The sequence below is a fragment of the Antrostomus carolinensis genome, unplaced genomic scaffold (assembly GCF_000700745.2).
Source record: "Antrostomus carolinensis isolate BGI_N321 unplaced genomic scaffold, ASM70074v2 scaffold46874, whole genome shotgun sequence".
NCBI lineage: Eukaryota > Metazoa > Chordata > Aves > Caprimulgiformes > Caprimulgidae > Antrostomus > Antrostomus carolinensis.
The window spans coordinates 7,001-31,429 of NW_010309594.1; the positions used below are offsets into that span (position 1 = coordinate 7,001).

Genomic DNA, 24,429 nt, shown 5'->3' on the forward strand with positions numbered 1-24,429 from the left:
AGGCAGCTGCATTATCTTAGGGTGCAGTACCAGAGGCCATGGAGGTGGTAGAGTCTCTTAAAAAAGATGCAGTGCTGGGGGAAGGGGACATTGCTGGGCTTTGGTCTGTGCTAAGCAGATACAGCAGCTTGCTGCTGGAAGGGTTTGTGCAGCTGTTTCCCAGTCTGGTTTAGTAGGCTTAAGTTGGATACATACAATAATTTAGGCTGATTTAGACTACTGGAGTTACTTATTTTTGATGGAAATTAATTCAAACAAGTTAAAGATGTGAAAATTGGAGGCCTAAGTGAGGTTAAGCTTATATGGGAAAGTTCTTAGTGCTTTCCACAGCTGCCTGTTTGCCCTGCTTCCACGCAAGGCAGGGTTTAGGAAGACAAAGCCATGATGGTTTATCTCAGCAGACCACCATGCAAAAGCGCCCACGACAGAAATGGGTCTGGTGGCTGTTAGTAAGAGCCCTCCACCTACCTGTGTCACCTCCATCCTTCACTTGTAACAAAGCACTTCATGAGCAGAGTGGTGGCAGGAGAGGTATGATCTGCCAGAAATGGTCAGAAGGGAGCAGCTGAATTCAATTTCCTCTTCCACATCACATCTGGATGGTGGAGAAGACATTAGTGGGGCCTAAGCTGCACTGAAGACCATGTGTCTTGGGGGACTGTACACAGAATACTCTGCCTTTGCGAACTTGAGCAGAATTTTGCTTAAGTTGTGCTAAGCTTTATAAATAATCAATTCATCAAGACTGGATGTGAAAGAAAAACAATGGATTTCTCAATTTCATAAGGTAGAAAGCAGGTGAAAACAATTCAAAATAAAAAAAAGAGAACCCAAAAACTGCTGCCACACAAAACATAGTTGGATCATTTTATTTTCACTAGGTGTTATTTAGTTCTACTACTTATAACCTTAAGTGTGGCACAGTAGGAAGCTCAGAATGCAGCTGTGTATTGCCTAACAGTAATGAGAATTAGCTACAGCATCTTTTGTTAAATCTTCCTTGTTAATTGGGACAAGACAGCCTGGCTGCACATCATGGTGTTGAAAATTAGAAGCAATCTATGGTAGTTACAGTAAAGAGGAACAGCAAGACACTGATAGCTGCAATTTTTTTAATTAAAAAAAAAAAAAGGAGGAGAACACGCGTGTGTGTTTAGATGCTAGAGTAGAGGAGGGATTTGTTGTAGCCTTTTGACTTCCAAAGTAGTCATGCATTCCTGTAAATCAGTGTTTCTTAAACTTTGTGAAAGCACGGCCTCCCTTTTTGCCTCATCTGTCTTTATGCATCTATTAAACGAGCAGCAGCTCAGTTTCTCTGGGGGAGGGAAATTGGAAAGCTCTGTAATTACTGGCCACAAGTGCTTATGGACATTGAGAGCGGTGTCCAGCAATTAAAGGCATTTAGCTGTTCCCTTCCTAATACAAACACTTCCAGACAATAATTACAGTCTGCTTTGCACTTTCCTGTCCTTGAGGAGGGTTCCCCTGGGCCCTTTTGCAACTCCCAAGGGGGCTGTTGCCTGGAATTTGAGAAACACTGCTGTAAACCAAACAGGAGCATGAGATAATACATAAGAGCAGCTGTTTATGCAGAACTGCTTTCTTTGCAAAGAAGGTGCACCATATGCTTTGAAGGCTTTCCATGCACTGGCTACTTTCTTTTCTCACCCTTAACTTCTGTTACTCTGTGTAGTAGCATGGCTTGTTCACACAATATTTCAATATGGCTGCATGCACTATATCAATCTGTGATGCTGTGTTGCTATTCAGAATTACCACCTGCATACCATGTCAAAGAAAAATTCAAAAAGAGATTTGCTGTTGGGGAAAAAAAAAAATACCAGATTTATCTCTAATGCTACAGTACGTGTTGTACTGTCCTTTTATGTATTAATTGCTTCGGTTCAAAGCTGCCTTTTGCTCTATGTTACATACCCAATGCCAATTAATTTGCATGCGATCAGCCATTTAAGTTATGGCAGGAAAGAGATGTCTTGTGTGCTTTTCACTGAGTTGTATTAATATTTCCCACTGTAGTAATTCATGATTTCAACTGTTCCAAGGGAAGGAACGTTAAACAGGCTGTATTAATTGTTCTAGGATTTACAAGAACCTGAGATGAAGTGGCACTGTGTGTTTTTGAGGACATCTTCCTACCCTACCCATGCCAAGGCCTTTAGCTGAAGAGCATCTGCCCTGTAGTATTGTTGTGTAGAATTTAGAAAAATAAACATTTGGATGTTGCTTGTTACTTCTGAAAGAACATAAACCAATGTGCAGCTCCCTGACCTAACTGTCTGTAATTCTAAGAAGCGTGTGGCCCTTGAGCTAGGAATACTCCTTACGAATCCTCAGAAAGGCTTTGCTGAGAAGCGGTGTCTTCCAGGGCCATATCTTCTTGGCTGGCCCTTCTGCACTCCAGGTTCTGACTCATAAATATGGCATGGGCCAGACCTGCTTCCCGTTGTGGCCTGGGTTCTGCAGCATCTGTTACTTCACAGGTCTCGGTGAGTTGCTGGAAAGAAAGAAAGAAAGAGTCAACTACTTTAGGAAATTTCTAAGTAATACTTGAGATCTTTTTTTGAAGTGACGGGTGAAAAAAAGTTAAAAATTGATTTAGGAATGTCATTCTGTGAAACTGCATGGGATTCTTAACGTGCATCATTCACAAGGGACTTCTGAGGAGTACTTTGTGTAATGCATATGTTTGGAAAGAAAAGCAGACCAGGAACTACAGGTTTAGTACCACAGATGTACATGTATAGAGAGCTGTAAAATAATTTGGATTGAAAAGGACTTCTGGAGGTCATCCAGTCCAAACCACTGCTCCAAACAGGCCTGACTTCTAAGAAGTTAAATTGGGCTGCTCTGGGGCTTGCTTTAGACAACAATTTTTAAATCCAACTTACAAAGAAACCTTTTAATCAAAACTGCAATGCAATTATCAGTCTGAAAATGTTAAGCGCAGTGTCACCCCACTGTAAAGACTCCATTAGTAGAAAGGTTTCCAGAACTGTGCTGTGGTAACATCTAAATGAAACACTTCCTCCTTCCCACTTTCAATCAGATATGCACCTGGGCTCTGAGCAGTTCCTTTGGCCAGGACTCACCTCACCTAAATTTAACCATGTAGCCTTAGTGTATCATCTAGGCTCTCAATGGTTGGCAGAGAGATGCAAGTGTCCAGGGGAAGATTTCTTCCTGATGGCTGTAAGGATGAAATGGATTTCCCTCTCCACTAAATACAGAGGCCACACCAACAATCTACTGAGACTTCATGCCCAAATTTTAGATGGCTTAAAGTTAGACCAGGTGAATCCTACCATTAGTACTTAGTATTGCACTCTGGCTGAGTTCTTGCAAATTAGGCTATAAACTCTTGAGAGCTGGAATTATACCTTGTCATCTGATATCTTCAGCTGTACATGTAGAAATATTCTTAATGCTCATTAGAGTAATAAAGTAGGATTGGACCCAGGTGAGTAATGTTCAGTCAACTTTTGAAGTTCATGGCAAAACTCCAGGGAGCTATACCATACATGGTATTTTTTGGTTGAGAGCAAAATACACACAGGCTAAGGAGCTTTTTTCACTTGAGGTTTGGAGAATTCTTTGAAAATTAGGGAAGTTATACGCAGTTCAGAGTGACAGTAGCAGAAAAGTGTTTTGGACTTTCCATAGCTACAGTCTTCGCCTGCTGCCAATTTGGTTTCCATTTTGATAGGCCAAATGTGAAAGTCTGTCTTAATTATGTTGTCACTCAGCCTCCAGTTGCAGTCGCCCTTTATCTCTATTCCATCTTCTCACATTACTGCTCTGTAGTGCTGAGGTAAAAGTTTCAAAATTCAGGAACGTAACTGATGGCAGCCAAAGTTAACTACAGATACTTAAGCAGACAATAAAACAATGACACTACTACGTGCATTGAATTTTCGAGGGAAGATGGGAATAGAACTGGGAGCCTACTGGGAAGAGGGCTGGAAGTTTGGTCTGTGTACTGCTTTGCTGTCAGAAAATGCCAGATCACAGGGCATGCAGGTTTATATTTCCTACAGACTTCAAATAACCCTTTCAGCAACAAGGTTTTCAGGTCCTGGATTGAATTTGTGGTCAGAGAGAGGGACAGAACAAGTGCAGTGCTCAGTAGGAACTGTTCCTCTCTGTAAAAATAATTAAGTCCTGCATAAGCAAGCAAGGAGGGAGCTATTTAGTCTGCTTATGATGCTACTTATCACCTGGACTACAGAAAATGGAGTCCTAAGTCCCCGGTGCGAGTGAAAGGAAGAGGGACTTTGCCTCAATTTGCAGTTTCAGGTGCGTGCTTAACAGCCAGCCTGTCAATTACTTACAAATACCTCCCTCTCAGATACACACTAATATTAAACAGTCTCATTTTCATCATGATGCAGCAACATCCAAAACAAATACCAAAATCCTGACACTGTTTTGGAAAAGACCATTTTCTGACCGGTGAGAAGGAAGAAACCAAGTGGTGGTGGGGACAGTTCAAGAACTTGATAAGAGAGCACGTGGTTGGTACTGCTATTTTGACTTCAGCCTTACCCGAGTTGCTTGACTTGCTGCTCTGGCAGATGGACCCATGGCAATATTCATACTGCTGGATGACTGGGTGTCACTGGTGTTACCTCCGTCTGCAGCTGAGAGCCCAGAAATCACCAAAGCACTTGAAAAACTTCTCTTGCCAAACAGCAGGCTGAGAGTTGAGCTGGTGGAAGAGGCCAGGCTGGACCTGAGCATTGCTGCAGCTCGGTCCTGTACAGTCAGCTGGCCAGCAACAGGAACAGCAGGGGACTGGGAAAACACAGATGTTGCCGAATTGTGGAACGACAGCTGACTACTAGAAAGCCTTTGGGCAATTTCGTGGGCAGATGTAGATGTTTGGATAAAAGGCTGGCGGCTTTCTACCATTGGTCCGGAGTGACTTGAAGCAGGAGGCCTTTGGTTTAAAGCAGCATGTGCCTGGATGGACTGACTCCTGGGTTTTCTCCTACCTTTAAAAGAAAGATTAACACATTGGAGTAAGTGACATCCTGATGGACTCCTTGCTATTGACAGTGTCCCATGTGGACATATTGCTATTGGCACATTACTATTGTTTTTATCAGCATAATCCCAAGGATAACAGAAATAACAAATGGCTAAACCTATGAACCTTTCTGTTTTCCACTACAGGGGTTCTGGCTTTTGGTCAGAATAATTCCAGTGGTTCTGCACCGAGTCAAAAGAAAGGAAACTGAGAAGACACCCCAAGGAAAGTACTCTAATCACCCCTTTTCTGCCAGATACATTTTAACCCACCCAGTGAATGATTGAGCATAGTGTTGCTGTAGCTCCACTCCCCTTTTGACAACCACACTGAAATGGGGATGCTGAATATCCACCTTAAATGGCTTGGTATAATTAAATGCAAAACTAAAACAAAAAACTTGTGAGTTAGAACAATGGCACATTAAAAGCAATTATTCATGCATATATGTATCAGGTCTGGCTGGGATGGAGTTAATTCTCCCTGTGGCAGCCCTCAGAGTGCTGTGTTTTGTGTTGGTGGCTCCAGGGGTGTTGATAACACAGCAGTGTTTTGGTTACTGCCGAGCAGGGCATGCACAGCACCAAGGCTGGCTCTCCAACATCTCCCCTCCCTTCACCAGGAGGCTGGGGGTGAGAAAGGTCTTGGGAGGGGACACAGCCAGGACAGCTGATCCAATCTGACCCAAGGGATATTCCATACCATACGATGTCTGCTCAGAAATAAAAGCCAAGGGGAACAGAGGGGGAAAGGGGGGGCATTTGTTATTTCCATTTGTCCTTCGGGAACCGCAACGCATATGAGGCCCGGCTTCCCGGGAAGTGGCCAAACATCACCTGCTGATGGGAAGTAGAGAGTAAATCTTTTGTTCTTTTGCTTCTGTGCGCACAGCTTTGCTTTGCTTCTATTAAACTGCCTTGGTCTTGACCCACAAGTTTGGGGTTTTTTTTGTTCCATCTTATTTTCTCCGCTCCCTCCCTGAGGAGGGGGAGTGACAGAGTAGGCTTTGGTGGACCTCTGGCATCCAGCCAGGGTCAACCCAACATAATATGGGAAAAGAGAATTTGAGAATTCAGCCAAGTGGAAGAATACAGCATTGAAGCCAGAATAGATTTCTAACATGAAAATATATCTGAGTTCCAAGAATGATATTTACAGTATATCAGACGGAAAAGACAGGAACACCTCTAGTTAGGGTGTGCTACTGGAGGTCTGAGCGAGACCCACATAAGGTTCTGGGGCCATTCTGTGAAGTGTCTCAATGCAGCCGCTGTTGGATACAGAGAGTAAATTAGCTAAGCTACTCTGATGTGCCTAGACAACTTCAGTCTTCCTGTACATACATGCCCCCATTTTTAACACATCAACACCTTATGTCATTCAAACAATTGATTTCTTTCCTTGCATATTTTAATAGGCATAGAATGAAAAATAAATCAGCTTACTGGCCAGTGAGCCCTCCAGATACCTGCTTGCACCCAGGCACTCTGCGAATGGCACGCAGGGGGCTGGCAGGCGCCACAGGCCCCAAAAGGGTCTACTGTTCCTGCAGACAGGCTCCAACCCAGGCTGATGCAGCCTGTACCCAGTCAAGCGAGTGCCTGCTTGGCTTTTTTGCTTTCCAGGAAACTCCAAACGTTAACACAGGCTGGTATTTTGGTTTCTTAGGTATAGCTGTGGGGTGGAGAGCTGATGCCAGAAAATTGGTTGAGAGCCATCAATGCAGAAACAAGTTTTTCTGGCAGGCATTACCACATTGTTGGCAATTTTTTTTTTGCTTTGTTTTTTTCCCAGTACCTGAACTGTGGAAGGGAGGGAAGCACTGAAACTCCTCCAGATACTGGAATTTTGAAGGCATAAAGAAATATAAATCTCACACTATCTTCTAGAAACATGACTGTTTGCCGAATTCATGAGGGTTCCAGTACTGCAGAATTTCATATCCAAGCTATTTACATTATAGCTGAAAATAGCTGAAACATGCTATTTTACATCCACAGACCTGCTTTGCAGAGGCTGGTATCACTAGGCCCATTTTTCAGATGCTGAAGCAAAGAGAATTTTGGTAACTTGGCACAGAGTCATATGGCAGAGCTGGGCTACAACCTAACTGGAGCTCTTTAGCCAGACTAAAACCTAGTTGGTTTGATAAGCACTGGACACTTTTGTACCCCACTTACAGTGTATCTTTAGTTCTACTTTTATACTCCAAATAATAATAAAAAAATTTTTCGTCAGCTGGCCTGCAAAGCAGCATTCTCAAAGTAAGAGCCCCAGGATCTCTACTTGAGATCCATGGGACAGATGCACGTGGCTCCTGTGTCCCACGTAGCCAATGTTCTCTGCACTTCAGACGTGATGAATAGGGAGGGCGCGCGCTGCCGCACTGGCAGCCGTGTGCACATCTGGCCTCCGCAGGGATTCAGGTTCTTCAAACTCTGGGGTTTTGTTTAAGTGCTTTGGTTTCTACATCTGATGGTTATTTTAATATGTTAGCCTTTTTTAAATAAAAAGAACGGACTGGAATTAAGAACAGAGGGGTTGTGGTGTGTTAGTTTGTGCAGGGGCTAACGTGGCCGAACATCTGTTTGTGATTTAAACTGCCAAGCTGACCCCTGTCCAAAAGTATTCTATAGTCATCCCAAATGCAGTGGTTAGAGCATTGGACAGGAGACCACCCGCGTCTGCACATAAATAACTCTGTCCCTGAAAACACTCAGGAAACAAAGGCTGTTCTATAAACTGCATCATGAAATAAGGACATTTTAGGGCAGAACCCCACACATTTCCAATGCTCCCGATTTTTGTCACGCTTTTATATAGGGCTTTCATTGGATTTTGCAGACTCAGTGGCACCAGGCTGCAAAATGAAATATGAAATATGAAAATATTAAATGCACTTGATTCATAGAGTATGAGTCTAGAAGGGATTGCTGTGATCATCTAGTCTGCCTTGCTATAAAGCATGGACCATAGAACTTCACAGAATTAATTCCTATATGATATTATTAATTACTACTGTGATTTTTAAAGAAATGCATCTAGTATCTCCAGTCATGGAGAATACATCTTAACCCTTAGTTACTTTTTTTTCACTTTTTATTTACTCTCACTGTTAAAAATGTGTTCTTGATTTCAAATTTGAATTTGTTTAGCTTTGTTTTATCCAAGTCTGCTCAAACCAACAGTCTTTGGTCACCTTTTGTTGCTCAGGTAAATACTTACAGACTATGATCAAAGCATCTCTTACAATATAAACTGTTTGAAAGCTCTTAATCTTTCACTACAGGATGTATTTCCCAGATCTTTGATCATTTTTTGGCTCCTCTTTGAACTCCTTCCAAATTAAAAATGTCCTTCTTCAATTAGGGCACTAGGACTGTGCGTGGTAGGCCAACAGTGTCCTGAACCAAAGTCAGACTGACAGACACGCATTACCCAGGCCACCCTATTCATTCTGGTTTTTTAACATCAGGCATACATAAGTTCTTTCCCAGTCCTCTGGTATTGCCTTAGTGTCCTGATACTGAAGATCAAACAGAGCTTCCTTTCTAAGCAGCTCTCTTAAAAACCTTCTTGAATGACAGTCATTTGGATTTGCTCAATTAAGCATATAGCTTTGATAGCCACCCTTTCACATTCTTTGTAGCGGTGGAGGAAGGAACTACTTCATGATCAGATCATAGGAACAGATCATCTGCATTTTTCCCAATCCAAATCACACATTTCTTTTCTCATTTCTACATATTGGCAACTCTGCCTTTCTGTATAGTTACAGATCAAGACCACTGTTAGGATTTCTTTTGCTTCTAATACTCTTTAAAAATAAACAGCCACAAACCCAGTTTCATCTTTTTGTCCCTAGTGGTGCCAGCCAGAAACTTCTTATTGTTTCATTCGCTTTCTCTTATCAGCAGCCTCTCAGGACTGAATACTGATTTGCATTTGCTATTTTCCACTTCCTTGCATTTGTTGTGCATTTCTTCATTTTACATCACAGCCAGTTTGCTTTTCTTAACTAAGTGTGACCTTCCCTCTTGATTGTGGTTTTCTGGGCACCCAATACGTTCTTTTAAACAACTCACAATTAACTTTCATTGTATGGTATGCTCAGGATCATTATTTTACAATTAAGTTTGCCATTCTGATTACTGCAGTGTCAAGTTATGAGTATGCACATGGGGATTCCTCTAACGCTACGCTCAATTAAAAGCAGCAGTTATTTCATTCTTGCAACATGATTTATATTCAGGGCAAGATTTTCTCCAGTCCTGTCCATTATCTTTAATGATAGGTCAAAATGATCTAATGGGAAACGAACAAGTGTCATACCCCTCTAGTTCTCTGCTTTAATTTATACAGTAATACCACAACTTACTGCAAGGTTGAGTTAACAGACTTTACATTAAAAGTCCTGATCCCACAGTGACAGGTCTCACAGAGACTCACTGCCGAATTTAAGGTATATTTCCAATGTGAAGGCCAGTAGTTCTACCTTGGGAATATGTGTGAAGTACTTTTGAATCCGTAACTTAATACGAGAAGGGCTCAGCTGTTAGCTGACAGAATGATTGGCAACATTTAATTTTCTCTTGGTAACTGCTTATAGACATAAGAAGTTATTTCCTATTTGTTTGTTCTCCATACATACTGATGAACAGCCAGACCAATTCCTCAAATAAATCATCATGGTCCTTCCAAGATAATTAAGATTTTTGCATACTTTCACTTGTGCACAGGTTCACTGTGGTACAGGCTCCCTGCATGGCACATGTAGAATCTCTCCCATCTGCATTTCTCATTCTGGCATTGTTAGTGGCACCTCCTAGTCCAAAAGTTACACCTAAAGGAGTTTGACAGTGGAACCTTTGGTGAATCTCCCAGTAAATACCTCGAACAGTATCAGGAAGCCATCTCCTCCTATATGTGCTTGGTCATTAGGAAAGACAAAGCTCTCTCATTCTAAAATCAGTTTTCCACTGGATACAAGCACACCCCAAAAACACCTGCCTACACTGCCCCTCAGGAGAAGACTACAGAAAAAGCCAAGTAAATTGTGCAAATACCTGCACGCTGGTGGACCTCCTGAGATGAAGCTTGCAACTGAGGGGTTCCATCTCTGGTGGGCTGCGAGCTACTGCTCTGGCTTGAATTGCCTGTGGAATTGTTGCCAGACGAAGACCCCCCTCCACTGTCCACCTCTTCAGCGTTACGCCTCTCATGGTGAGCTGCATGGCAGTCCTTCCGCATTCTGTTTGTGGGAACACACACGTGGTCAGCCATTTATTATGCACCAAAATTTGTGCCACCAATGTGAGGTGCTCTCAAAATGTTTAATTGAACTCTCTCCTACTGCTGCAGGTCTTTTGATATTTTATGAGATGACGAAGATGATGATGTGTTGAGCTTAGTTGTAACAAAACTCTATAAGGCACAAACCAAATCTTTCCTTGTCTGTGTTAAGTGGCTTTGGAGGCCTGCAAGACCTTAGGACTCTATCAAATGTTAACAGCGGTCTCTAAAACTTTTGCATGAGGTAACCAAGTAGCAAAGAGGAATGGGCTGAAGGGAGCCCAGTGGGAATGAGCTGCATGGTGGGAAACAAGCATATTAACCCATTAGATTGAAGCTTGGCATTTTAGCATAGGTCTTAGCATGCAAGCTGGCTCCCATAGTCTCTCCATGGTCCCCTTGCTCTCCTCAGCCACAATGGCGACAGGGCAGGTGGAGGAAGAGTGAGTTATTGCTGTGTGAAAAGTGCACATAGGAATGAGAGATGGAATGTGTTAGGTACTGACCATGCATACCTAGGGGAAGTCAGGCAGTTTTGGTGGCTAGTAAGTATGTTTTTAGATGTGTTTTGGCAAAAGAACAATGACTTGGGGATGATCATCTATACTGACAAAGTTGTGGAGCGTAACCCACCAACACATTTACTCATGTTCTGACATGGCACTGAGTTACAGAAAAGATACCTTTATTTACAAGGAATAAACACTAAAATTCCCTGGAATAAGGGAAATGTCTGTAGTGCTAAGTGAGTTGATAATCAATCTTGTTGAACATGTAGAAAGCTTTGCTCAAAAGCCATGAATGAGTTAATGAATTTGCTTTCTGCTGTATCTGTAGAGCATCTGTATATGTTGTTATATTCTTGAGGTATTTGCAATTAATTTTTTACTCCAAGATAACAGTATGGCATTACTGTCTTTTAACAGAAAATACAGTGGAACTGAGACTGCTGGGTCTCTATCTGCATAGCCAAAATGTAACACCTACCTTAGCCATTTGGATCTGAACCACTTTTTAATGTTGTCCAAACTGACAGGTCCCCCCCAGATGTTCCTCAGTTGGCTGTGTGTCCCAAGGTACGAGGTGGTTAAAGGGGAAACATACATTGGATATCCCAGTGGCTGATCACAGGAAGAATTAATTAAGTTCCGCAAGACCTGTTTATTGTTCTGGATGCTTCCTCTCTCGGGGTTACGATTGCGTAAGAAAATCAGTTCCTGCTGCTGCCCAGCCCAAAGCCCTCTGACGCACTCCTTGTTGACCTACAGGTAAGTTAAAATCATGTGGATCATATGAAAACGTTTTCTACTTAAGATGCAGAACTACATGATCTCAGTAGAACAGCAGTAGCTGCGTGTGCCAACACCTCATGTCTTTGCACCAATAGGTTTTATGAACTTCTGCAGCTACTCCCTGGTAAAGCTCAGAACGTTATTGCAGATAAACAAATGTATCCGTGCAAAATGGAAGCCAAGTGGAGAGAGCTCTTTTACTTTCCAACCCCTAATCCAGTAACTACACTCAACGTCTCCTTTTGGCCAGATTACTCAGAAATAATATTACCACAGCCCTAAATTACTACAATATTAGAAAGATGGTGTATGTACCTTGATAACCTTGAAGCTCAAGTAGCTTTTGTGGAGCATGATAACTTTATATTCATCTGCTCCCTCATCTACCACGTGTCTCAGGGTTAGCAGCTCCTCTCTGTTGGAGAGCACAGCGCTGCGCCAGGCCGGGTCCCCTTCGTGACAAATCACAACCTTTTCTTCAAAAGATTGGATTGCTTCATACAAAACTGCTGGGTCCTCATACTCGTCTGGGCAGGTGAACTGGTCCTGGTAGTACAGGAAAAAGTATTGGAAAGATCAGGTACAATTTGTGAAAACACAAAAACTATTAACAATAAACAAAATGCTGGTTTCGAACAGTTGCCAGCTGACCCGACAAGTGTCTCGCCATTTGATACAGCGTGTCTTTGGCGAGGTACAAAAATTAATTTAACAGTAATATAGAAAGGTACAACTTTCGTTTTATTGTAACCTGTTCTGATCTCATGTCTCCTCTGGAGAAAGACACTCGGAGAATGCCAGCTTATCCCCTTTCTTTTTATAAAGTGGGAAACCACAGTAAGCAGAGCTTTTGGGTAAGCCAGAGGGAGACTGGAATCACCTGGGGCATTCCACAGTTCCTGTGGAAATCCGTATCTTTATTCACATAAACCCACCACCAAAAGTGCAGACTGGGAATCCATCAGCAGATATCACAATATTGTGTTACTGCTTTAACAGTCGCGCAGCAACGCAGCCAGCAATAACATTCATAAAATTATTGTGTCAAATTCTTGGACATTAATTCACAGCAGTTCCACTTCAGTTACATTCAGAGCAATTATAAATATCATGCATGATAAAAGCATGTGATACTAAATCATAATGTGCCAGAGCAAGAGCAAAATCAACTCCAAGCTATACAGGAGTTGACCTGCAGAAACTGGAGCAACTTCAGTGGAGGTGTGCCAGATTTTTACAGCTGAAAACAGAACAGGGTCCAAAACAGCCTGACATAATCAAACAAACAGCCGTGACACCAACCCTTCAAACCACTCTTCTCTCAGCTGTGTCTTTTAACATATGGAAGCGGTACATGTGTGTTGCCATTCACAAAAGGACTGATAAATTAGCAATGAAATTATTCTAATCAATGTATTTCTTTTAAATCTGGAAACCATCCTTATAGTATCCGTGCAAGTAAAACGTGATGTGACTGTCAGTTTTGTTTTGATGAAAAATGCAAGGTCAGGCTCTGCAATATGAGTGGTTTCAAATGGCAGCTAAAGGGTACAGAAAGAAGATCAAGTGAATGCAAAATAAAATGCCAAGCTTTGCCATTTTAGTTAAGGAAATTTCTCAGGAAAAAAAAAATAAAAATAAAATACTTCTTGCCTTATTCTTTTTTTGGCAGTTTCTAAGGTTTCCTGTGTTTCCCTAAGAAAACAGATACAATAGTAAAAGCCAAAAAATAAAGATTTTTAAAAGGCCTTACCTGGTGTAGCTTCAGAGACATTCGTATTGCCGGGGCAACAACTTTATGCAATAGATCCATGTCTGCAAAGACCCACTCATCTTTGGCTGCTATACGAAAGTCTCCTTTGAACAGTGCATGGAGCCCATACAGAAAAGAGTCCAAGCTGTAAGACAAAGGCACGGTCATTCCCAGAAGTCATTCCCAAGCCAGACCCCTGCCTGCCACCAGCCACATGCTGAGCTGCACAGTGACCGGTGGTCCTCCAGCACAGCACAAGCTCCTGTGGTGGCTATAAAGCAGGGGTTGCTTCACTTATTTCTAATGAGAAACCATCCCTCAGGGTAGGTGGTTTTCCTTCTGCTTGCACTGTAAACAACTGGCCATGAAACGAGTGTGGCACCTGGAATGAAGGATGTCCAAAGGATGGGTGGCTGGGTCACAGGGTGCCTCAGGGTGCTGCTACCTCTGTGGCCATGCCAAAGAGACCGAGTCAAAGAGTGCCAGCTGCTTGGCAATCCCTGTGCAGGGAGCAGAAGCTGCCCCCTCCTTTGAAAGTTTAGTGATAGGCTCTGTTACTCTTAGCTGTTCTCCGGGCAAGGTAAAAATAAAATAAAATTAAATTAAAAAAAAACAAAAAACAGGTGTAAAAAATATTTTCAGCAAATCTGAGAATGCTGTCATGAAACTCAAACCCAGCCGTGGACATTAAACCAGATGTACTAAGAAGAACACGAAGCTTCGGGAACTGTTCAGCAAACTGGGTGAGAGCATGAATCAAATACCAGGTATTTCATATTGAAACAATGAGCCCTAAAGCAAATATGCACTGGGTTTCTTTTTTCTAATGTGAGAAACTACATGTAACCAGTTCTGCCTGACCTTGGATAACAATTTGTCTGGACCTGAGATTAAAGCAAGAGGTAAAAGGTACAAAATCAAGTAGTTGTTAGAAAATGGTTGCACGAGGGCTTTGTGAAGGGAAACAATCAGCCTTCAGCTCAAATCTGCACCCCGAATCATGAGCTTCCCACAACGACACCGCAGCCACTTGTATAATGCTCAGATAGCAGGACTGCCATCCTAATGCTGCTCTGAAGAAGTGATCTCTAAACTGAGGAAAACAGAACCATCTGTTAAAAACAGGCATCACTTGCAAACCCACAGGACATGGTTTCATCTACCTGCCAAGATTTTACTCACTCTTATAACACTTGATTTTTTCAGATTGTAAAGGCTCTGAGGAGAAGCTGCATTAAGATGTTAGCAGTTTTCATTACCGTTCAGACTTTCTCCAGAGAATGCATAATCTTTCCACATAATTGAGCTTACTTAATTATTTTAGGAAAAGAAAGTAAAAAAAAATCTTTAAGATTTTTTTCTCTTCTCCAAGAGAGGGAGAAGAGAGACTGGGAGACTGCTTGGCCTATCTTCAGCTCGGACACATTCTAATTTTGCCTTTAGTAGGTAGCATGTTTTAGAAATTAAAATGGAAAGATATATATGTTGTTACCAGAAAAACAGCTGGATACTGATTTTCTCCACAAAAGCAGCGTGTAATACAAATTAATTAATCAATGGGACCAAGGCCACTCAGGAAGGCAGGGCTGACGTCACTGCTGGGAACATGAAGAGTATGGGGAAGCCCTTGTGAATTCTTAAATGATTTGCATTTATTAGTACTAAGTTACGTATTATAACTTGCCTATGTGAGACAGGCACTTACACTCAGATCTTCAAAATATTCAAGCACTGATTTCATGGGAGTTGTTACGTGTCTTCAAGGACTGGGTCCTGATCCCCACTAACTTTCAATCAGTCATCTCCACAGTTTACAAAATTATAACATTCCCAAATCCTGCTTAGTAGCTAGGAAAGCCCTAGAATAAAGCAGTTAGGGGGAAAAAAAAATGGTGGGTGCAGCCAGTGTGGTGAAATAAGTGACTGTCACCTCCTTGAACAGGCTAGAAATCAGGAAGGGGCCTTTCACTCGCCCACCCACTAAACAACATGCAGCATACACAGCTGAATCCTTGCCTGGAAAAACCCCTTCTGTATCTAACTATTCTTCACAGGATGAAGCTGAAAAAACTATTCCAAACTCTGCACCTAATATAGTTTTTCCCCAAGTAACGCTCCCTGTATTTGCTCTGAGAAGTTGGATGGGATGAAGGGAGGAGTAGGCAGGCAAGATAACTGGTTTTTTACATCATTAGAGTCTCTCAGAGACAAATCTGAACACCACAGCAGATAGAGTTTGCATTTACATCAAAGTGTCTTACAGGCATCAGCACATGCTAAACAGGCTGCTGTGAACAGCAGTACCTGCTGAAAGCAAGGCCAGGACTAGGACAGCTATGCAAACTGCAGCTGAGCATCAGCAGAGGGAGCGCAGGGAAGCACGTACAACTCTCACTGTGCTTAGTTACAGAAGACTCAACCATTTCTCAACCCTCTGCATAAAAAGTTCTCTAACCAGCATTTTTAAGGACAAATATGACTGCTACAAGGAACAAAGCAGTGGTGGCAGTAGTTGTGAGAGGCTGAGAGTCAATTATTTTATATATCATATTTTCCACCAGAGAGGTCTGGAGGAGATTGCTGTATTCACAAAACCATGGACATCTTTTATTCTCCTGCCAATCGTAATGAGGCTTTTGGGTACATTCTGCCTATAATGTGACACTATCTCAAGCCATTACGTCTGTAAAATGCAGCCCTTAATCCACACAAGACAGAGCTGCTGTTATTCCTCCCATTGTTATGCTCTCTCCTGAAGACTAATGAGATTTTAAGGAAGCTGCAAAGCCAACAGCTTTGATCTCAGGCCTGACTCAAGGCCGTTGCTGCTTTCTTGGCCCAGTTTTATCACACCTCAATTAGTAATCTGCTGTAGTTACAGGCTCGTTCACAGTATTTTAAAAACTTGTTAAGGTAAATTCACATGCCAAAGAAACAACATTAGTCAGGAAGAGACATAACTACTATTTCTGGCAACACTTCTAACCCTCTGAGCTAAAAACTCGAAAAGCTGCAGTCACAACTGCAAGCTATTTTAGAACAAGATTAGTAGGTGTGTGGGAACCATCAGCCCCTCAAATGTGCAGAAAGGAGGGGATTAAGAATCACCACAAATACCAGAGGGAGGGCAAAAGATCCAAAGCAAATACTCCCTCCTACTGCACTCTATGTTGCTGCAACAGCTGAAACGAAAAGCATTTGATGCGAGCCTGAAAACAGCACGGATGAAGACTAATGAGCTGGGCGTATTTTCTACACCAAAACCCATCCTCTGTCTGCAGTTCACAGACCTTTCCCAATGTCAACTGTAGATTTATTGAAGGAATAAAGAAACATGCATGCTTGTGAGCTGGTAATGACCTGAATGTCATAGCTCACTCGAATGAAATATTTTCAACGGTAGCCTTTCTAAATTTGATATTTTAGACAATAGTGGTTGTGAGCCAAGAGTCAAACTTTTCTCCCCTGCATCTGCTCTGGCAGACACGGAGCTGCACTCTGTGTCTGTTTGAACTCCCACTAGCAATGCAGCATCACCAACAGCATTGTGGGGCCATGTCCTGTGCCCTCCACCTCTTTCCCCTCAGATGCTGGGCAGAGCAACATGCCCAGGAGGAAGGCGCAAGTGGGGCCAGCTGCTTCCCTGGGCTTCAAGCATGAGCAGCAGTTCCTCTGGGGAGAGGCATTCCTTGGAGTGACCCTCTGTCCATACTGAGTGATAATGCCCAGAGGGTGCTCAGGGGACGTGAGCATCCAGGCTTGGTAATGTTGGAAGTATCCGATGAGAAATGCTTTATTAAGAGATTTTCATATTTTTCCAAATTTGAAACGTATACTAAGCATTTATTTACTAGTAGGTCTAGTGGCTGAATAGGATTATTAAGTAATATTTTTACAAATACACACCTAAACTTATTGCTCATATTTGAATAAATGAATGGTAATGCCATGTCATTCTTCAAATTGCATTTTGTGCAGAATGCCTCCTAATAACATTTTAAAAGAGCAAGTGATTTGCATAGCAATGTTCTGCCTTCTTAATGAATGCATTTATTGTGTAATCTAGTGTTAATGTTGAGTTTCTAGTGACATTTACATGAACAGGTACACTGAATAATTATTTACATACATTATATAAGAGCATTTAAAATCTTGGTTTACACAGTGACATTTACTGATTAATAGATTAGATAAAATCATGTGTAAATGAGTGCAAATTGATAGTTTACATACACAATGTAAACCTGAATCTCAATTCTGTAGTGCAGTGATCACCGTATCATTACCTTTGCATTACTAGTGCTACGCAGCAGTTGGATGCCTGTCACTCCTCAAGACACAGTAAGGGCCAGACTTAAGTCCAGAGAAAGTTTCCTACTATCTGCACAGTTACCCCCAAGAACAAAACATGGACCACAGAGTGGAGATTGTTGGCTAGTTTGCTCATATTGGACATATCTGAAACACTTCATAGAAATAAGCGTGAGGAGAAGACTACAGTGCCTATCTGGCCATTACATTTCAAATTCATCATGAAACCTCCAGCAACATTGTACGCAAGATGCTTTGCAGCCAGAATTAATAGAAACTCCTGAGATGATGTTCAAGGTAATTTCTCAGTGCCTACCACAGTAATCTAAATAATCTAAATTTTTGTAGTCCAGCATTCAAGTGTGATGGAGCGTGTGTTAGGAGCCCTGATCTCACAAAGTGAGCCAGCTGCCAACCACCGTACATGCAGTACGTCCCTCTCGTGCACACAGCTGGCTGTGGGATTGCCTGTTCTGACATCATCTCTGCAGAAAACTAAAACCCTCTTCAGCACCAGTAGGCTCCAAAAAGTACCCAAAATATCATGACACCTTTTCAAGGAAAAGGACTGTGAAGCATCACCAGAGGAACGATTCCTCCAGCTTCTTAAGTACTTCTCCCCCATCTGACTGAATGCAGACCTGTGACAGCCTGAGAGCTGGGGGCAAGGACCATCAATAATGCTCTTAAATCACCCTCTCTAAGAGGAGCTGTATCTCCATCAAACACAGAGAGAGGAGAGTGGGGCCCGCCTTCAGTGCCTAAAGTTAATCCTCGGGAAGGGCTCCTTCTGGCCTCAGCAGCATTGCACATGTTGAACAAAGTCTTCTTCCCCCTGGCACACCATATAATTGTATTCCTATCGAGTTTCACTGACTTACTGCTTCTTTGTGTTTAAAGAAGTTGTGAGGATCTGTGTGAAGCAGTAAACACAGTGAGTACAGCAAGAACTGCCTTCTGTGCTGAACTGAATATATTTGGGGGATTTTTGTTGATAAAGGTCTTAATGTCAGGGGGCAGTGTACCCACCTAGATAATTTCTACTAAATTGTTTTTGTCAATTAAGATAAATAGATAAATTCTTTAAGACAAGAATAAATGTATTTCACCAAGCTGAAGTTGTGTTTTGTAGCTGTAGCAATTTTTAACTTGAACTGTGCTACTCAAATTCCCCTTTTTTTTCCCCAAGAATCTTTCTGACAGTTGAGATGTAAGGTAATTAAAGGTAATTTAACCAAGTGGGTAACTGACACAGTTTTTCACAGTGCAACTTTCCCAGGGAAAGCTTTTTGTGAAGTAGCACTGAAAAAGGCAATGACAGAAGCTTCCACTTAATCCCTTTTATGTCACAAAAAACATTTAAAAAATACAATGATTCAATACTGCCCTGGAGCAATTTCTTAATAAAAAGAAAATTAGGACTTAGAGATAGAGGATTATACAGAATGGATTCCAAAAAAAACAGGGACAGAGCTGTGCAATGCATATGACTACTGCTTTTTTTCCTACTTCTACAGACCTTTTCTCCCCAGGAAAATATTTTTGAGTATGGAGTGTCCACCCATCAAAAGAGAGAAACTAATTTGGTTCACTGGTAATTTTCTAGATTTTAAAAAGATATGGTATACCTGACTCTTGCAATTATTATTAAAATCTTTACCAGAGACTTTGCAAATAATTATTCTCAACATTCATACTTCCCACGTTAAGCTTTGGAAAATCTCTGATAATATTATATCTTTCCATTAGCTACTGACCATGTAAGCCAATAAAAATAGGTGACATTATTATTGTATCTGTGCTAGTACCAAAACATTGTAATGAAGATTTTAAGATCCCATGGAAAGTACATGCAATGTGATGACAGTTTTAGGAAGCTTTTGTGATATTTTTAGATGCATTTCTAATATCACTGTGACATATCTATCTCAGCCCCAGATCAAATTCACTTTAATCTTAAAAAAAAAAAAAAAATCACAAATACACATCAACTTTTCTATCATGTCCCTAAACTCTAAAATTTGGATCATCAAAAAAATAGGGCAATTTTAGAAATATCGATGACTTCCTAAACACTGCACTAATTCAAGTGCATGGAAATGAAGGGAGAGGAAACCCAACCCAGAAGAAAACTACTACAGGAAGGGAATGTGCAAAGACTAGTAGACCAGGGATGACAAAAGCCACTTCAGGAAGAAGAAAGAAGTAGCACACCAAGAAATATGGTGTGTGGGCCATGAACATTTTGTGAGACTGACTGAAAGAGGAAGACATAAAAACAGACATTACAAATGACTCAAGAGCTAACAAATCTAGAATGAATATTTAAAGGACTTTCATCTTAGAAAATGCATTCAAAAATAGCCATGCTGTCTTTGTTTGCTTGTTAGTAAGACAAATCCTCTCTAAGGACTGTGTTGATAGAGGGCTAGCTAGCGTTACTCAGTTTTATGCCAATACAGCAAGGTCGCTTAAAAGACTGTGTATTTACTAATCTTCTGTACTGTTACTAAACTCTTGTGAACTCATAAAAATCTAAAATTAGGAGAGAAGTTAGACTTTAATAAAATAAATACTATTTCATTAATAAAATGCCTTATCTAGAAAATTAATTACTCGGGTTGAACACTTAGAACAGCATAAATGGTACTTTATAAAACCCAAACAACTCAGAACTCTTAGTGAAAATGGAACAATCCTTAAGGAAAATGTAAGGTGAAGAGAATATCTATAAATAAACTTAACGAAGCGTATTTTAATTAACCAGACTTTCTAGGAAGAAGTATTTTGAATGAATGAGTAAGGTAGACTGAGAACAAAGCTGTGGTCTCAAGAGATGTGAGATTCTTGGTCACCAGAATGAAGTGGCACAAGGAACACGGAATACAGCCCTGAAGAACAGCAGACCCTTATGGATTTATTATTATTTAGCTAAGCAGCTGTCAGATAACTTAGCAGTTTCTTCCCCTTCTGGAGGAAGTCAGCTTTCCAGTAGCCAGGCCAGACATGAGTGACCATAAGCAATAACCATCAGTACCTTTCAATGCAAAATTCTGCTTTGCCCTATGAAATAAAGACTGATATTAGTTATTAGGCAAACTACCAAAGTAAAAGATGTTCAGGTATGGCAGAAAAAAAATATTTTTTGGAGGAAAGAGACTTTGCAGTGATGTAATCTTCTGCTGATATTCCACATTAAGTGAAAAAAGACACACAAGTCTTTGCTTTAAAATGAGGAAAAAGGATACCTTAAATTTACTGTTACTTTATTACTTATTATTATTTATTATTACTATTACCTGATGGCCATATTGTGAGCTGCAGTTCCCAAAGCTCTTCGACCCAGTAAACACAAGGCAAAGGAAAGCGTCACTAGAGGAGAATCCTCATCACTGTCCAGGTGCTACAAGGTTTTAAGAACAGCATGTCACTCCAAATGCAAATACCAGCTTTAAAAGCACTGCAATACTATATATTGTAACATTCATAAAATTTGCTTGTGGCTGGACCTAAACACCAAAACATTATTTGCAATCAAACAGAGAAGAAGGAAGATCATTGCTATCAGAGGCTTTCTGCAAAGTGCAAGTTTATTTTTCCCACTGACTAGAAACGGAACATTTCAGTCTTGGCTGGTGAGATCCCAAGAGAGGGGAGCTTTGGTGGTGGGGAGTTGGTTTTTGTTTGTTTGTTTTTCCAGACCTGACATTCTAAACCAGAGCAAGTTTCTTCTTGCTGAGAGAGACTGCAACCAGAGGCAGCCAAACTCCTTTTCATGAGACACAGTGCACATGAAACTCCCCCACAGATTCCAGAACAACAATCTCTTTGGAAAAGTTTGAGGGAACACACTTTTAGTGAATAACAGTATCTATCTAAAATGTATACCACTGATGACACTGCCTTCACATTTTAACAAGCAGTCAAAATATTTCATTGACATTTACTAACTCAGGAGAGTTTCTTTACCTTTTGCAAAGAAAACCTTGCTATCCAGCAGGAGGTAAAAATGAAACAACCCCTCATGAATGTGACTCTTTAGGAGGATATAGACTATTGTTCTGGTCCACGCAACGGGTGATTGCTTACAGGCTTACTTTGTCTCTAAAACTGAAGCCAATTATAATGGAGAATGTAACCCCTTCTATAAAATACACTGATTTTCAGGGCTATGTGTACAATTAAGCTTTTTTACATCTCATCTACTTGAACCTTACCTCAATATATTTAGTGAACCACAAAAACAGAGGTAAAAGAAAAATATGCAAAAATATATAAAGATATGCGTGTGTGTGCACACTAGTGCAGCCACTCATTTGCCCTTTTAAGTTTAACGCTGAAAAGTTTCAAGTCTATTGGGCATCCCTAAATCTATTATTCTCTTTGAAAGTCTCAGCCACATAACAAGTGAAAAAGCATCATTTAACAGTGGCTTTCTTGGCACTGTGCAGTTCTTTGTGTGTCAGAATGTGGGAGCTGAGACATGGAGATGGGAAAGAAAAGAGATGAAATATTCCCAGTAGAAGGAGATGCTGGGGAAGGCTCAGAGGACAGTTCAATGAAAAGATTATCAGTGTAATGATACACTGAGGAACTGGTGGAATGATATTCAGGGTTAGAGACATGAGAAGGAACGAAAGTGGAGAAGAAACATTAAGATTCAGTGATGTTATGCCAGCTAAGGTCAGTGGTAGCAAATGGGATGTGCACTCAGTGATCCTGAATGAAAAACACACAAATAACAGGGCAGAGTGGCCAGGAAAGATAAACGTCTCATTTTTTGCCATTATAAGCAATAATCAGAAAATTAAATCAAGGGAATATGCTTGTTGGAAACTGTATTCTCCCTCTGGGCTATTTTGAGTATTCCATGGAAATACAGTAGTGCATTTCTGACAAATGATTGCTGACCATCCGTAATCTTAGTGGCTCAAAGCGTGTGAATGCGTAGCTGTAAACCTGCCCTTGACCTTCTACAGCTGCGAGGTAATTTCACACGGCTTTGTGGCATGGTTCACTTTTGAATTATGAGCTCTCAGAGGTGACCTATACGAGCAGTGAGTTTGTGATGCACTTTTCCACCATTTGAAAACTATGCCCAAACATAGGCAGATGTTTGGAAAGGGTACACAAACATCACAAATGTTTGGCAAATGTACCCAAACAATGGCAACACTGAAGGAACAGTAATGCTCTGTGACATTCCCTGAACAGAGCCTGATCTAGCAGTACTTCTTCGACCACTTGTTATAGCCATGCTTTCTAGAGCTGGTTAAATTAACGGTGTTGGAAGAGTGCACAGTAAGGAATTGGTTCTGTATTCAAAGACTTAACTCTCCTTAAAACTCTAGTTTTTGCATAAGGGTAGTCTCCAAAATATTTTTTTTTTCCATTCCACAAATATCTGTTTTCCCTTTATGTTAAATCTGACAACTCAAATGAAAAACAATTTCCCATACTAATCCTGAGCAAACAAAAGAGTAACCACGCATCATTTAACTCCTATGCCAGGAATTAAAACTAATACTACTAAAAAAACCTACAGGCTTACCTCCACCCTTTTTCTAGCACAGAACTGAATCCAGTCAAGATAAACACTGCAGAAACTAGCTCTTGTTATTCCTTGGAGACATGGAACATAATCTTCATCTATGTTAATGTTAAACATTGCAAGGTCACGTTCAATATAATGCCACTTTGCATAAGGCTGCAGTATCTTTTGGATGGATTCATCTTTTATCCAGTCAAGGATTTTGGGAGAAGTTGCTGTAAAGTATATTATACTCTGTTGACAAAATGGGCAAACATTAGTCACTCCATCACAGATTAAAGCAGATATATTTTACACAGAAGAAAATAAATAAAATAGGACCACGCTAACTACCTATAATGGTACATATTAGATTGGATATTTGGAAAAATTTCTTCACCGAAAGGGTTGTCAAACATTACAATAGGCTGCCCAGAGAACTGGGGAGTCACCATCCCTGGAGGTATTTAAAAGACTTGTAGATGTGGTGCTTAAGGACATGGTTTAGTGGTGGACTCAGTGTTAGTGTTCAGTTTACAGTTGGACTTGATGATCTTAAAAGTCTTTTCCAGCCAAAGCAATTCTAGGATTCTATATTTTTCCTATTTTTTACTGCTTAGCATCTTTGCTTCACAAAACTGTTAAAGTTAGAAAGACAATAATAATTGATATCTAAATAGCAGACAACAGAAAAAGAAGTTGTATTTTTAACACCCTTCTGCCTTACAGGAAAATTAATACAAACAATAGACTATGATAAGAATACAGAGTTCCAGCATTCAAACATGTTAATTACTGAATATTAGTGGGGTTCTAGAGTTTATCACCAAGATGATGATACCAATAAAAGTTCAGGCATATTTTGATAAAATAGTAGTCGAGGGTCACATGTTCAAAATAGGACTCTCTTTTTCCTCTGTGGAATTCCTGTTTTCTGGGGGACAAAGCTTTCCTAATTCTTTAACAAACAATTCCACCATGACTTAACCACAAAGGTGAGATTTGACAGATCAAGTCAAATCACTCAAGTCTGAAACCCCCTGTTTTAATTGCTGTTTTCACTCTGCATTTAGTAGCATCACTATTTTTGTTACTTGCCAATGAGGCCAGTAAAGAATAATGGCTTATTTCTTGTATGTCAGGTTATGAAGCTGATAACTGATGCAACTGAGTTTCCTTTTAAAGCACTGAAGGAGGAGCAGCA

General features: G+C 40.9%; 1 protein-coding gene across 1 annotated transcript in view; it reads right to left on the reverse strand.

The window, feature by feature from the left end:
• Positions 1 to 2,024: 2,024 nt before the first annotated feature.
• Positions 2,025 to 24,429, reverse strand: part of PCNX2 (pecanex 2) — a gene marked incomplete at its 5' end in the record, with an annotated part of 40,356 nt that continues 17,951 nt past the window's right edge. The window contains 8 exons of the mRNA XM_029084534.1: positions 2,025 to 2,515; positions 4,564 to 5,012; positions 10,114 to 10,298; positions 11,327 to 11,601; positions 11,947 to 12,177; positions 13,385 to 13,529; positions 20,995 to 21,098; positions 23,247 to 23,480. Coding sequence (XP_028940367.1) covers positions 2,342 to 2,515; positions 4,564 to 5,012; positions 10,114 to 10,298; positions 11,327 to 11,601; positions 11,947 to 12,177; positions 13,385 to 13,529; positions 20,995 to 21,098; positions 23,247 to 23,480 — 1,797 coding nt within the window. The remainder of the gene's footprint in view (positions 2,516 to 4,563; positions 5,013 to 10,113; positions 10,299 to 11,326; positions 11,602 to 11,946; positions 12,178 to 13,384; positions 13,530 to 20,994; positions 21,099 to 23,246; positions 23,481 to 24,429) is intronic.